A 14790-nucleotide genomic window follows, 5' to 3' on the forward strand; every position below is an offset into this window, starting at 1 on the left:
CAGTCCCATTCCCTGTCCCCATCATCTTCTCTTGATGCACCAGGACCCAGCTGCCTTTCTGAGCTGCAAGTGCCCATTGCCAGGTCATGCTGAGCATCATAGACTCTCTCAGCTCACATTTCTGCTGCAATAGTCCAGTTCATGGGCAAAAGTCGTGTTCTGAAAGCACACACTGTGTTTGCCAAGGAGGTGACTTCTGAGTGGCAGCCAAGGGGACATTCTGAGTGTGCTCTGTAAGGTATCTATAAAAGTACTTCCAAGAATTTTATAGGTGTGATAAACAGGATTGATCTGTGCTTACTAATTATTACCAGAAGGAGTTACAGAAAGATAAGAAACATGTATAAAAGCAAATCTAGTGACCTAGTGAATTCTGTAATAAGTGTTTAATAGTCAGTAGAGGAGCTTTTTGGGATTTATTCAATAGCCATGCCTTAGCAGATGGTTCTAACAGCTGCATCAGGAAAACAGTATCTTTGAGCAGGAGGCAGATGTGTCTGAGGGACAGGGAGCTGTTTTCTACTGGAGCTGGGAGAGAAGGTAAATGGGATGGTTTTGCTACAGCCTCGTCCCATCACAACAAATACCTGTCTGCTGGGGCTGAAACATTCACCTTGCAGCTGAAGCCATCTCTGGAAGTGCTGCTCCATGTCAGTGACAGCTTATTCCCTCTCTGCTAGGGTGATGAGAGCTGGAGATGATCTTCATTTTCCCAGAGTCAGTAGGGTAATGAGAGCTGGGTGGATCTCATTTCAGTCCCAGGCAGAGGCATGCCCACCCGTGGGACCCTTGCTGAGTGTGATTCCAAGTTCCACCCTGCTGATCTCTGTGGTGGAACTTGTCTGGAGCAAAAAGCCAAATGTTGTGCTGCAAGACCTGGTGGAGCAAATTCATCCAGGGCTCTAAGAGCCACCACCAGCTGCCACCCTGCTGAGGAAGACGACGGGGGCAGCCACACCCGTTCTTGCAGAACATGTCTATGTAAGACATTGAAACTTCATTTTTGCTGATTTTTCTTCTTTACATCTTTGCTGTGGGTACCAGTGCACGTGGCCTGGATCCATCTGCCCATGCTGCCCCTGAGAAGATTTTAGCAATGTTTGAGTCCTCCCTAAAAGCAAGCAAACAAACAAAAAACCACTTGTTAAAGTTGCTAGCTGTGTCACTCAGAGAGGGAAATGTGTCAACTTTCACAGAGATGATTTGAACTCAAATCTTTCCACACCCTGATGCATAACTAGCAGTAGAGCCTTGTCCCAGACAAACAGTCTCCTCCACAAAACAGTTTAAGAGAAGCTGGGTTTTTGGGAACACGCCCTGAAAGAAGTTGAAAACCCAAGCTAAAACTGCTGATATGATTATTTTTGAACAGGACATGCAAGACTTCCTGAGGCTCTAATTATGCAGGATTAAAAAAAAAAAAAAAAGTCTATTTAACTAAAGCAGAGATGAATAACTGTAGTTCCCCAAATGTGATGTACATGACATCTTTCTCTCCCTGGATGCAGACATAGCTCCCTGAGTCACACAGTCAGCCCATTTCTTCCTTACTGAAAGGACTCCTCAGAGTTTTGTATCTGAACACAAGCAGAAAAGCCTTCAATGTCTCAGACATGCTGGCTAGCTACCTGGTTTATTAAGATGCAGTATTTTATTCCAGTGTCTCTGCTCTGGGCTGAACTTCTGCTCTCTCCCACGCAGTGCTGCAGGTGAGGCACTGCAGCCTGTCCCCCCAGGTACCCACCTTCCTCCCCCACACAGGACAGGACACTCTCTCAAGTGTCATTTCTTCAAGTACCACAGCTCAGGCATGTTCTGTCATTTCTGCTACTCATCTTGGGCTATCTGCAGGTGACACAGTAAAGTCCCCATGTCCCCCCATGGTCACTCAGACCCTGTTCATAGGGACTAGCTCTGCTGTGCCTACATCTTACATTCATCTTCTGACAAAGTTTGCCAGTGGCCAGAGAAGTTTGCTGTCATTTTTCTGGTGATAGATAAGATCCTTCCTGTTCAAGGAGATGAAATTCAGTACCCAACTATGAGCAAATCACCAAAAAGTAGATAACCAAGAAGAGGGGTCTTAAAGTACTCTTTTCCAACCATATGCACTCAAAAAAGAAGCAATTTTTGCTTGAGACTTTCTTGTTTGGTCCAGCCATAGCTAACTCATGGATCTGACTCAACAGAGTGTATTTTGCTAAGTACTTTTTGGATGTCCCTCAGAAGCTGATTGTGTGATCTCCCCCAGCCATTCACAGCACAGTTCTGTCACATCAGATAATCATACAGTCAGTCGTCAAAACATAGCCTTGTTCCACTTCAGGAAAGAGAAATTGGTGTAAATTAGCATTTCCCCTCAAAGCTTGTGTGACTGAAGAACGTGATGTACAAGTGCTCTCTCTGAAAAATTCACTTCCCTTCCCAGGTCAATGACATTAGTTCTGGGTTGCTTTTAGCTTGGCCAAATCCTTGTAAACAGCTCCTGATTCCAAGAAAGTGCCCCATGTGTTCGATGTCTTCCGAGTTCTCGTTTCTTTCCTGGTGCTGCAGGTGGGCTGCACCCCCCAGCCATCACAGATGTCCCTTACCTGCAGTCACCACACACCACTGCTGGTGCTCTCTGCACTCTCACTCAGCACCATCTGATGCTGGCTTTTTTCAGGCTGCCCAGCTCCTCCTCCAGTGCTGCAGAGGCCGGCTGAGCTCTGGGTTTGCTAAACAAATCTGCTGCTCTGGGATGTGTCACAGACACATTTTATGAAAAATCTTTTTGTCAGGATCTTTTCTCCTGAGAAGCTGAGGGGCCTCAGAAACGAAATGTAAACAATGATTATCTGCTGCTGTGGAATGCAACAGGTGCATCTGTGATTGGTCTCATGTGGTTGTTTTTAATTAATGGCCAATCACAGTCCAGCTGTCTCAGACTCTCTGGTCAGTCACACAATTTTATTATCATTCTATTCTTTTCCTTTCCTTGCAAGCCTTCTCATGTAATCCTTTCTTCTATTCTTTTAGTGTAGTTCTAATAGATAATTTTCTTTTACTATAATATATATCATAAAATAATAAATCAGCCTTCTGAAACATGGAGTCAAGATTCTCATCTCTTCCCTCATCCTGGGACCCCTGTGAACACCACCACAGAGATGAGCTACTGTGACTTCAGCTCATCCTGTGCCACTGCCCAGGGTGCACAGCAGCTGCTCTTCTGCCCAGCTACATCCCAGACCAAGTCAGGACCTGGACCTTGTCCAGCTGTCCCACAGTGCATGCAGACACAAAACACATGGAGACCAGAATTCATGGAATTATTTTCAGTTTAATGAGTTAGCCTTACAACAGCTGTATCTAATATCATCAGATCCTGGTGCTGGCTGTCCAGCCAGGATAACACTGCTGTTTAACCACATTGGACCTCCCTGCAGTGCTGTGCAGGGGGATCAAGGGCAGCACAAGGACAGCAGGGCACATTCCTGCTTCCTGCACTGCTTCTCCTGGTGTGGCAGGTTCCTGAATTTCTCTTGGCTTTAGTCTGCCTTCCATTGTTTCTATAAAATATCTCTTATATTAAATCTGTGCAGCATCAGGTGGGCAGGAGAAGAGCCATCAATTCCCAAGCCAGCCTCATCCTGCCCTGCTCACCCATGGGGAGGGGAATGCTGAGCAGGCCTCAGTGCTGGCTCTCCTGCCACCACACAAAGGCTGGAAACACTGGTCCTTTTGGCCAGATACAGCAGTAAGTTCAGCACAGTGCTCCTAGTCTGGGACCTGCCTGGTGCAGCATTCAAAGGGCTTTAGTGGATAGAGGTGTGAACGGGAATCAAGGAAAACAAAATCAGAAATTCTGTACAGCAGTCTGTAACTGAAGTTCCTGCATTTTTCACTGCAGAAACTATAAAGGGAGAGCAACCACTGCTTGTCTAACCTATTTGTCAGGGGCAGAAGGGAAAATAAATATGTATTTTGTCTGGGTGAAGGTGCTCCTCAGGACTGGTATCTGCACAGCACTGTTGGTTCTCAGGAAGTGTCCCCTACTTCATACTCAGATTCCTGGGGGTTTGCAACACAGCCAGACACATTCTTATTTACTTCTTCAGAGACTTTGTTTTCCCCAAGCTCCATCACATAGTGGTTTTCAGTGGCAGAGATGGGTTCCTCATAGAGACCTGTGCTGGAAGAAGCTGCTGCTCTCGAGTTGTGGCTGAAATCAAAAAGCAAAAAGAATAGCAACCAGAGTGAACAAAGCATCTCCAACCATCAGGATTTTAGCAGTACTATGGTCTGACTCAAACCCATGTAACCTTGGGCTACTGGGCTATGGCAATTTTCTGAAGGAGAGAATTTTGTCCTTTGCTTTCTGGTGGCAGAAAAACCTTGGGCATTGTAGCAGCATTGCTTCCAACCCTGAGAAAGCTTCCAGGGAGAGGCAGCAAAGGGTGTGCAAGCAATGAGAGGATTACCACCATTTCTTGCACAATCAGATAATTGCTGAAGAGAAATAAATATTTGTAAAAAAAACTGGAGGAAGTGTAAATTGAGAACTGAAAACAGCCGACATCCACTGTCTGGCTTATGGTACCTAATATTTTTAAAATTAAGATAGAACCCCTGAGAACAAATGTCATCACAGCATTTGTTCCATTGCTCAGGGTTCAAATGTTACTTAAACTTCTGCCTTACACACTGCTGGGGAAGCCTAGCACTGGGATGCTGGCACTTCCCACTGTAATACTCAGGTCAGCAGCACTTTATACCTAGAGAAATGGTTCTCCTTCTATTATCAGGCTTTTCAGTAAAACTTCCACTGGTTACAAGTAGATCAGGATGTGAAACCTGTGTTTAGAAATAGCTACAACTTCCTTCCTAGCTATGGTTAGAAGAAGCAAATTCAGCCAGGGACGTTTTCAGGATAAATCAGAGTATAACCAGTGGTCTCTAGAAGGGGAGTTCCTTTCCTTTGCATTTGAAAAAACACTGGAAATTTAGCCTTGGTAAAACAGAGAGAATTCAGCCTTGGCAGTCATCTTCAGTAGCCCTCCCTGGGCTTAGGAGTCAACAAGCAGCTCTTGCTCACTTCTACAATTCTGATATTGCCATGAAAAAGCTTGCTCTTCCCACCTTCTTTGTTGCTGTGGAAAGCCCACAAGCCATTCTGCAATGTGCTCTTGAGCTAACTGTGAACCTCTTCACCCAGACTGCTTAAGGGGGTTTTCATTATGACAGCTAATAGCAGTGCTTTTTGTTTCTGCTCTGATACCTCCCCCCAGGACTCATTATGTGCCAGATAAAGGGTTATACTCACAATTTTACATCATAGACTTGAGCTGGAAAAGAAAAAATCAGAATTTGTGTCAATAATTTGCATTTACATTCCTTAAAAAAGAATTCCTTTGTTTAACTTCTTGGTTTAAGAAAATGACTTCTCAAGACAGAACAAAAATAACAGCCTTGGTTATCATGTCAGGTGGGTGATGACTCAGTTTCCCAGGATTCAGTCCAAGAAAACAAAAACAACCCAGCTATCACACTACTGGGTTATTTTGACCCAACGTCAAAGATAAAGTTGAGGTTAGAAACCAGAACTCCACAGGTTTCCCCAGTTTCTCTATTCATTAGAAATCAATAAAGAGCAGTTTTGAAAGTGGCTATTCTGGATTCCTCAGAAAAAAAAAAAGGAAAGAAAAATAAGGAAAATGGTAAAAGAAATATCTGACAATTTTATTATTAATTGGTAGCATGGAGTCACAGGAAGATCATTCACAAAACAAAGGCAAAAATGAAGTCTGTGGGATCTCAAAGCCCAAAGCACATCTGTGTGCTCCCTGCACAGCTGGTGAGGAGGGGGCTCCAAGGAACATTTGGTCAAGGGGATTTCTGGTGGCAGTGCAGGAGAGACAGAGCATTCAGTGAACGGATCCAGTGACTAAAGACCAGAGAGGAAACAAATTCACATGGAACAGGGAGAACTGACAGTGACCTCTTCCCTCTGGGTGCCAACTACAGGAACTGCTGAGCAGCAGCTGCTGCCAAAGGTTCTTCCCAGCAGCAGGACAGGATGAACCCTCTGCCAGAGACTTTAAAGATTTGGAACCGTGAACCTGGCCAGGCAGGTGAGTCTGAGCCCTGGGATGTCTGTGAGGAGCAGTGGGAAACACCCATCCCAAGGCTCTGTGGCAGAGAGCCACACACACACCTTGGGATGGGCTGCAGGGCAGGGATGGAGGGAGCAGCTCAGGAGCACCAGGGCTGCTGCTGCCCCAACCCCACAGCTGGAGCCTGGAAGGCCCTCCTGGCTGCAAGGACTTCTCTGCCTCTTTGGGTCTCCCACCATCTGTGTCATCTCCTGCCTGCTGGTGGCTGCAAGCTCTGCTCCAGGCCCCAAAACCCATCAGAGGTAAAGCCATGCTGGGCATGAGTAAAACATTCAGGTTTTCCAGAACATTCTACTCACCATCTTTGGGCCTTCTAATGCAAGTGATAAGAGAGATGATAAGGAAAACCACAGCACCACACACCACAGCAATCAGGATGACCAGGTACAGGGACAAGCCAGTCCTCTGGAACTCTAAAGCAATACAACAGAGGAATTTCAGACAGGGGAGCCCCCCTGGGTGACAGCAGCAGCAGGGACATGACATTACCATGTCCCCAAGAGCCAGCCCTGCCTGAGCACATGGGGCTGTGTCCCCACAGAGCCTTGGTGCTGTGGCTCTGAGTGGGAGTTGTGTGTCCCAGCACTGTGTACACCTCAGCAAGGGACCCCAGCTGTACAGACAGTGTCCAGCTCATGCTGAGGTCACAAGGAATGTGAGCTGGGCAGGATCATTGCACTGCATATCATGAAATAAAGCTTGCCATTCGAGGATGCTGTTCAGTTCTGTTTGGGAAGTGTCTAAACCATTCACAATGCTGCAAAAGCTGGAGGATGTGTAGGTCTGGCTCGAGGCACACATTGAGGTTTTTCTGCTGTTTCAGCTTTGACAGTCCAAGATAAAAAATGGACTGACTGCTCAGGAGCACAGCAACACAGCAACAACTCTGTGTGCCCCACATGTCAACTTTTTTTTTCTTATTCTTCCATAAAAACATCCAGAATCTTTAAAAGAGCCACCATAAATTATCAGGGTTCTTTGAGAACAGCTGTTAATGCAATTTGCAGCTAAAAAGGCAGAATATTAATTTTGACTACAGAGCATCTGGTTTGGGTCCTTAATCTTCTTCTCAGCTTGGTTTTGCTCTTACCATGAATTGTTTCATTCTTCCCTGGATATCCCACACCACTCTCAGAAGTTGTTGCTGTTATGGGCAGATCTGGAAAACAAACATGAGTTAAAGTCTGACTGTGCATTTCCAGCCCTCATTTTAGCACCAGGAGATCTGGGATTCGAGCTGTAGGACCAGAAGTGAATGCCTCCAGCCCCCTTACAAGGCAGTGAAAACAGGCACACTGCAGAAATGAGCACTATGTATACTCTACACTATAGAGAGAGTACCTGGAGTACCATATGGTCACTGGATGGATACTATATATAGTATATATACATATTTATGTATAACCAAACTGCACAGACACACACCAGGTACCTGTGTGCATTTGCATGTCTGTACACACACACCTGCAGTAGTGGTGGAGCCCCATGGAGTCCAGGAGATTGCTGAGGTACCTCCAGACACCAGCTCTGTTTGAGGTTTTTCTGCAAGAACAATCAACACCTGCCAACATCTTCCCCCAGCTTCCACAATCCCCACATGATTGCTGGGGCACCATAAATGCAAATGAAACATAATCCAACAAGCAGGCCTGCTCTAGTCCAGGCAAAAATTCCTACATGCCACAAAAACAAACGGGAAACCACAAGCCTCCCTCAAACAGCTGTCCCTGGTCAAGTACGTGGTTTCAGTTGGGTCTGAGGAAGCTTTTGCATTCCTTGTGTCTGCCACTGGAGACACCAGACCTGCCTCCCCTGAGCAGCTTCTACTCAGGATCAGATAACCAGCAAAAAAACCCTTTAGAAAAGAACCAAGCGCAGAACATCCCATTCCATATGATCTGCAGCTTAGGAAAAGGCATTTTTAGCTGTCCTAAGACACGTTCAGTCTCTCCTACAAAGGAGAGACGTATTAGCCCTGCAAAGATTGGAAACTGAGGGAAGAAGATCTACTTTCAGAAACATCTGAGTTAAAACGGAGGCATATGGACTGAAGTTCAGTAGTGCCAAGACTCTGGTCCCCAGCAATAAAACCACATCCAAGCACTGGTGACACACGGCCCCAACACCCCAGCCCGGCCAGCAGCTGCCACAGCTCTCACCCTGACTGGTGGTTGAGTGGTGTCCCCCCGTGGTTCCCACATCCCTCTGCAAGGCTGCTGTTGTTGTGGGCACATCTGCAAGGTGAGGGGGAGGAGAGTCTTACACAGGGGCCTGACCACCATGGTGATGCTGCTGTGGTGCAGAATTCCCCACGGGTGGGGGAGCAGGAGGAAGCAGCCCCGTCCCAGCTGACAGGAGGGGGATGCTGTGCCAGCAGCGTGGGGCAGCAGCTGCAGCACTGAGCCTGTTCCTGTGCTGCTCCCTCCAGGCTGGGACTGCTGGGAAAAGCACCCAGGGCTTCAGCCAGAGCTCGGTGCCCGGGAGCTCAGCAGGCTCTGCCTCTTTCCCAGGCCACTGGGAGGTGCCTGTGCTTGGCTCTGCCCTCAGGGGCTTCACAGCTCTGCTGATCCAGTCACCAGCCAAGGAGAGGCTGCAGGTTTTGCACCAGGCACCCATCATGGAATTGATTCGATCGAAAAAGGCCTCTGCAGCCATTGAGTCCAAGCTGTCACACTCTGTCCTGCAGAGCCTGGAGGTGCCAGAGCCTGGAATGAAGTGCAGTGTGTCTCCCTGAGACACGCAGCTGGCGAGGGGGAGCAAAGGCCAGCTTGGTTTGTTCTGCCACTGAGTTACCACTCCCTTGTTCCCGCTTCTCCAAATAAAGCCCCGACTCCTTGTCTAAACTTGCTGAATTGCAATGGGCAGCATTACAGAGCCAGGGAGAACTTCAAAAAGCCCACAGAGGAATAAATAAATGAATGTTTGAAGTAGAAATCTGGTTTTGCATCAGAAAAGAGCAGTTCCTCAAAGAGGAGGAAACTGAAGCGAGGAAATGCAGAAGGACGCAGGCTGGAGCCAGCGGGCAGGGCTGTGTCAGGGTGCTGAAGGCGTTCGGCATTTCCTCCTTGCCGGGCAGGGCAGGAGGATGCGGTTCCCGGGCCCCTCTGCAGAGGGTTTGCGCTGCCGGCACTCACCTGTGACCGTCAGGCGCACGGCATCGCTGCGCTGCACGGCGCCGGCCCCGGCCCTGTTGTGCGCCTCGCAGAAGTACGTGCCGCTGTCCGAGGGCCGCAGGCTGGGCCAGGCCAGCTCGGCCCCGCTGCTCAGGGGCTCGGCCGTGCCCGCCGGGCCGCGGCGGAACCAGCGGTAGCTGATGGGAGGGGACCCGCCGGCCTCGCAGCTCAGGCTGGTGCTGGCTCCGGCCGGCAGCGTCAGCCCCGGCTCCGCTGCTCTGATGATGGGCTTGGTGGCTGCCACTGCAACACAGAGCACAGGGGCCGGGTCACGGAGCCCTGGCTGGGCTGGGCACGGTCCCCCTGCCGCAGCAGCTCTCGCTTCCCAGGAGGAAGGGTTTAGCTCGGCTTTAGCATCGCCTCCCTGCACAGGATGAGCTCAGCTGTGCCCCGCTGTAGCCATGATATTTTCTGCGAAATTCTTTCCTTAGGATTTTTTCTCCTGAGAAGCTGAGAGGCCTCAGGAACAAAATGTAAACAATGGTTATCTGCTGCTGTGGAATGCAACAGGTGGATCTGGGATTGGTCTCATGTGGTTGTTTCTAATTAACGGCCAATCACAGCCCAGCTGTCCAGACTGTCTCAGTCAGTCACAAGCCTTTGTTATCATTCTTTTTCTATTCTTAGCCAGCCTTCTGATGAAATACTTTATTCTTTTAGTATAGTTTTAATATAATATATATCATTAAATAGTAAATCAGCCTTCTGAAACATGGAGTCAACATTCCCATCTCTTCCCTCATCCTAAGGTCCCTGCAAACACCACCACACCGCACAGGTGTCTGCAGCCCTGTGCCTCTATAAACCCCCCACACTGGGCAGAGGGAGGGCAAGCACATGCTGGTGAAATTTAGTGAAAGAACAGCAATACAGCATCCCCAGGACTTCCCCACTGCTGCATTCCACTGGGAAACATTGAGCCATCAGCTACAGATAGAGCCAGAGCTGAGCTGGTCCTTGAGGAGCCACAGGTCCTCCCTGAGCTGCAGCATGCTGTGTCCTGGGCAGAATTTCTCTCTGACCTATTTGCTGTTTCTTGCTTGAGGCTGACACTGATCAGCAAAGTGCTTCTGCATGCAAACACACAGTCACTGCCTACCTGCTCTAATTCCCAAAAGCCTTCCTGAGCCAAGCCTTTCCCTCCTGAATCCTTCTTGGATTTACCTTTAACAACCTCCAAAGTGGTGGTGATCTCCTTTGCTATCAGGCTGTTGTTGCTGTCTCTCCAGGTGACCTGGCAAGTGTAGGTTCCTTTATCAGAGATCTCCAGGCTCAGGATGAGGAGAGACACATTTCCTGGGGCAGCCTTTGGGATGCTGACTCTGTCCCTGTACTCAGACAGGAGAACCTGGTCCCCGGAGTCATCCCTCCGAATGATGGCACCTGAACCCTTGTCATGCACCACAGTCCAGGTGAGGGTTTGCTGCACGAGGTCCTCCACAGGCACATAGGCACAAGGCAGAGTGACAGAGTCCTTCCAGACCCCTTTGATCTCACTGGGGCCACTCAGCTCCAGAAAAGCTGCAGGAAGAAAGGAAGACGAAAATGAAGCCACAGAGCAGCCAGGGTGAAGGCAGCTCTGAGGTGGTGAAGCCCTGGCAAGAGCATTGGCAAAGAGAACCCACCAGATGAGGAACACCAGCAGGCAGTGGGGAGGGTGAGGGTTGGGCTAACCAAAAATCATTGTGGCATGAGACAGATGGGAAGTGGCTGATGGCCGGGGCACTGACTCCTGCCATGGGTGCAGCCTGGCTCTCCTGCTCTGCCTGGTGCTTTCCTGCCACCACCAGCACTGAGTGGAGCACAGGCTCAGAGTTATCCAATAACTCAGGCTTGAGGGAAGGAGTTGGTCTGAAGTCCAAGTTGCAGCTCTCTGGTCTCAGACAGTGTCTGCCCCCAACATCACCCTTGGGGCTTCTGAGGAACAGCAAAGACTTTCCTTCTCCACTGCCTATTTGCATTTCTGAAACACACCATTCTCTCAGCCTGAGCCAAACATGAGAAACTGGGTAAAGAAACCTACAACTCTTTTTGCTGTAAAAAAGCAGACCATTGCCTTTGTCCCAGGACATTTCTCTCACTCTGAGGACTGAATCTGAGCTCTTCCCAAAACAGAGCTGCCCCTGCCAAGCACACCCAGGGCAGGGCCCCATGCCCAGCCCAGACTCACCTCTGCAGTGGAGAAGGGAGCTCAGGAGCACAGCTGCTCGCAGCACCATTCCCATCCTTCCTTCAGGGCTGCTCCCTCTCCAGTCAGGCTGGTCTGCCTTTCCCAGGCTGGGGTAAATCAGGAACACTTCCCTGCCTGGGCTCACTCTGTCACCGAGCATCCAGAACAACAGCTGCTGGTTCTTCCTTCCTCTTTATCAGAAAAGTGTCTCAGTAACCACCAGAGGCGTGGGCAGAGCGGAAACCCTGAGGAAGGGTGCGAAGAAGAAAGTTTAAAAATTACGTCTACGTTTTTTTGTATTTTCTGCTGACCTCTTCTGTCTTTTAAATTTTTTCCTTTACTTCTTTTGATTCCCAGGCAACCATTTCTTCCTCTTTTCCTCCTTGTGTTCCTTGCTGACAAATAAGCTTTAACACACAGTTACACACACAGAGGTCTGATAGAGAACCCATAGGGAGCTGAACCATCTAAGTCCTCACAATTCACTTTCTCACCAGCTTCTGTGACACCCACTACTATGCTTTAAGTTAAAGTTCATGAAACCCCTTAAATCTTTATATTACCAGTGCAAGACAGATGATTATTGTAGGCCTCTTCAAGCTGAAATACTCTATATCACTCTACCACATTTAAGAGAGAATGAATTCAGGTATACAAATCTAAAACCAAAAATTTCCCAAGAGCTGCAGACATCTGAGCCACCAATCCCACTGCATCTCACAGATAGATCCTCCCTTTTCACAGAGCAATTTAGCTGCTTGGTTTAATTGGTTAATTGTTTTCAATTACAAGTCTTGATTGGGGCCATACATCCCTCCGGTGCTTTCAGGCTACTCGGGAAACAGGTGGACATGAAGATGCCCAGAGAGAAAAAGAGGAACTTGTCCCAGTTGAAAATCTTTGAGACCATGAAATAATGATTTCTTTACTGTAATGATATATTACTATTCATTAAATGTTATAGTTACTCTCTATAATTCAGTAATTGAGCACTAGCCCTGTCTAAGATAACTATCTGTTTTCTACTGAAATATCCCTTTCAAGGGATTTCACTGCCTTTTGCTGTTTTCTACAGCTCTCAATTTTTTTCTGCTCCAGTAAAATAATCTCTTCTTCTTCTTTGCATTCAGCTGAACTGAAATGAGTCTTTGCTGTTGTTACACCCAAATTCAACATCCTCAAATACAAGTAATCAGACTAATTTAATACAGCCAACCAAGTCCCAGCCCCTGGTGTGGACACTCCTGTAGTGCTAGTGAGACATGGTTTGGCTCTGCAGTGGCACAGTGGGGTCCTCCCTTGTGGCCCTGTATTCCTCCATCAGAATCTCCCATGAGATGCCACAGCAGCCTGCAGCCACTGGGACAGGGAGAAGCAGGAAAAGCTGCCATGGGCTGCAGTGTTCATGTACTTGTCCAAGGAAGGAAAAGACCATGTTAAGGTCAAATCATTGGAAGTCCTTTGCAGGGAACAGAGCTTGCTGGAGGAGGGTAGAAGCCTCCATTGACTTGAACTAAGCCAAAGACAGTGGTTTGGCTGGGGTAGAATTAATTGTCTTCACAGTGGCTAATATGGGGTTATGTTTTGCATTTGTGCTGAACACAAGGCTGACAATATAGAGACTTTTTGTTATTGCTGATCAGTGTTTACACAGAGCCAAGGCCTCTTCTGCTTTTTGTATGGCCACGCTGGTGAGGGGGCTGGGGACACAGGGGAGATGGGGAGGGGACACAGCCAGGACAGGTGACCCCAGCTGACCCTGCCACAGGACATCACAGCATAGAAAGCTGGGGGGAAGAAGGAGGGGGGACACATGGAGTGATGGTGTTTGTCTTCCCAAGTCACCACTACACGTGATGGGGCTCTGCTCTCCTGGAGGTGTCTGAACACCTGCCTGCCCTGGGAAGCAGTGAATGAATCCTTTATTTTTCCTTGCTTGTGTGCCAGCTTTCGCTTTCAGTATTAATCTGTCTTTATCTCAACCCAGGTGTCTTCCAGCTTTTACCTTTCCAGTTCTCTCCACAATCCCACTGGTAGGAGAGTGAGCAAGTGGCTGTGTGGGGCTTGATTGCTGGCTAGGGTAAAAACACAACACAAGTGTATCACCAGCAGGATCTGGACCAACCAGGAAGCTGAAACTCAAAGTGTGTGACTAAAAAAGATGTGTAGGTATTTTTTCATGTATTTACATTTACCCTGTTGGCTGGGGGGAACAGTGGCAAGAAAAGTTTTATCCTTTATAAAATGCAGCACCAGGCTCCTGTAGCTAAGGTGACTGTGGCAGCAACCCTTGCCTTCTGCTTTGGGCATCTAAAACAAGAATCTTGTTTTAGGAGGCAGCAAAACATTCTGAGCATGGATGGATGAGGTGGCATCACACAGCCCATAAGAGACAGAGCAAAATCAGTTTTTCTTGTATTCTGGAAAGCTGTTAGCAAGCACACAGGAGATGTGAGCTGATGGCAAGGCTCCCACGGTCATTGTGGGCAGGGCTGGGTCAGAACAGTGCAAAAGTAGATCTGAAAGGAGCATGCAAGAGGAACCTGGCACTTTCTCAGTCTGCACCCACCACGCCTGGGAGTGTTCTGTGGATTCTTAGCACGTGAATGATAAGGGAGAGCAATCTTTCCTCCCCAGACACAGAGATAGAGCCAAGGAGCCAGGCAGCAGCCATGAGCACTGATGCTGGAGAAGGAAGGAAGCTGGCTGCTACAGTGAGGCCGCTGTGGTCACGGGTGACAAACTGGGGACACCTCAGGCTGCAGGGGGGCAGGGCCCCACCCGGGCTGGCACAGGGGGGCTGCTGACCCAGTGCCTGGCCATGGCCCTTGGGCACAGGCTGGGCAGCAGCTGGACTGGGCTGCAGGTGCACTGGGCTGCAGATTCAGGCAGCTTGTCACAGCAGAGGAGTCTGTCCATAGCTCCATATGCCAACTCCATTGCTGTGTCCTTGTCCTGAAGAGCAGCATGTTCTGTATAAAGATCCCTTTTCTTGGCAGTGGAAATGACCAACAGTTCCTTACTTCAAGGAAAATCCCACAAAACCTGTAATGCCTGTGGTGCTAGTTACCCTGGGCAGAGTCTGCACAGGGATGCCAGATCTGGGGTCTGCCTGATGCTACAGATGATCTGGGCTGTTCCATTTCCTTCCTTCCATTTCCATTCACTATCTGCAGTGAATATTTTAATCCATACCTTATGGAGCTGAGGGCCCTTCCTACTGGGGTCTGTGGAGAATATGTGCAGGTGTGCCCTACAGCTGGTGTATTTTTCAGCACCCACGCTATTTTGA

General features: G+C 48.5%; 1 protein-coding gene across 1 annotated transcript; it reads right to left on the bottom strand.

The window, feature by feature from the left end:
• Window positions 1-3302: 3302 nt before the first annotated feature.
• LOC118698910 (V-set and immunoglobulin domain-containing protein 4-like) lies at window positions 3303-11603 on the bottom strand. Its single transcript, XM_054516366.1, has 8 exons — window positions 11499-11603; window positions 10493-10849; window positions 9290-9571; window positions 8315-8389; window positions 7246-7314; window positions 6455-6568; window positions 5306-5327; window positions 3303-4204 (listed from the first exon to the last, which is right to left on the bottom strand). Exons 1-8 carry the CDS (start codon window positions 11551-11553, stop codon window positions 4021-4023), a joined length of 1158 nt encoding a protein of 385 aa, XP_054372341.1. The 5' UTR covers window positions 11554-11603; the 3' UTR covers window positions 3303-4020.
• Between the last annotated feature and the right edge of the window lie 3187 nt (window positions 11604-14790).

This window comes from Molothrus ater, chromosome 14 (assembly GCF_012460135.2).
Source record: "Molothrus ater isolate BHLD 08-10-18 breed brown headed cowbird chromosome 14, BPBGC_Mater_1.1, whole genome shotgun sequence".
NCBI classification, from domain to species: domain Eukaryota; kingdom Metazoa; phylum Chordata; class Aves; order Passeriformes; family Icteridae; genus Molothrus; species Molothrus ater.

What these genes read in the sequence shown, in the direction of transcription:
- LOC118698910 (XM_054516366.1), bottom strand. Translation starts at nt 11,553, where the DNA reads ATGGGAATGGTGCTGCGAGCAGCTGTGCTCCTGAGCTCCCTTCTCCAC. An exon ending in CTCCCTTCTCCACTGCAGAG is followed by an intron (nt 10,850 to 11,498) that starts GTGAGTCTGGGC and finishes TTCTTCCTGCAG; the next exon opens with CTTTTCTGGAGCTGAGTGGC. An exon ending in CGTGCGCCTGACGGTCACAG is followed by an intron (nt 8,390 to 9,289) that starts GTGAGTGCCGGC and finishes CTCACCTTGCAG; the next exon opens with ATGTGCCCACAACAACAGCA.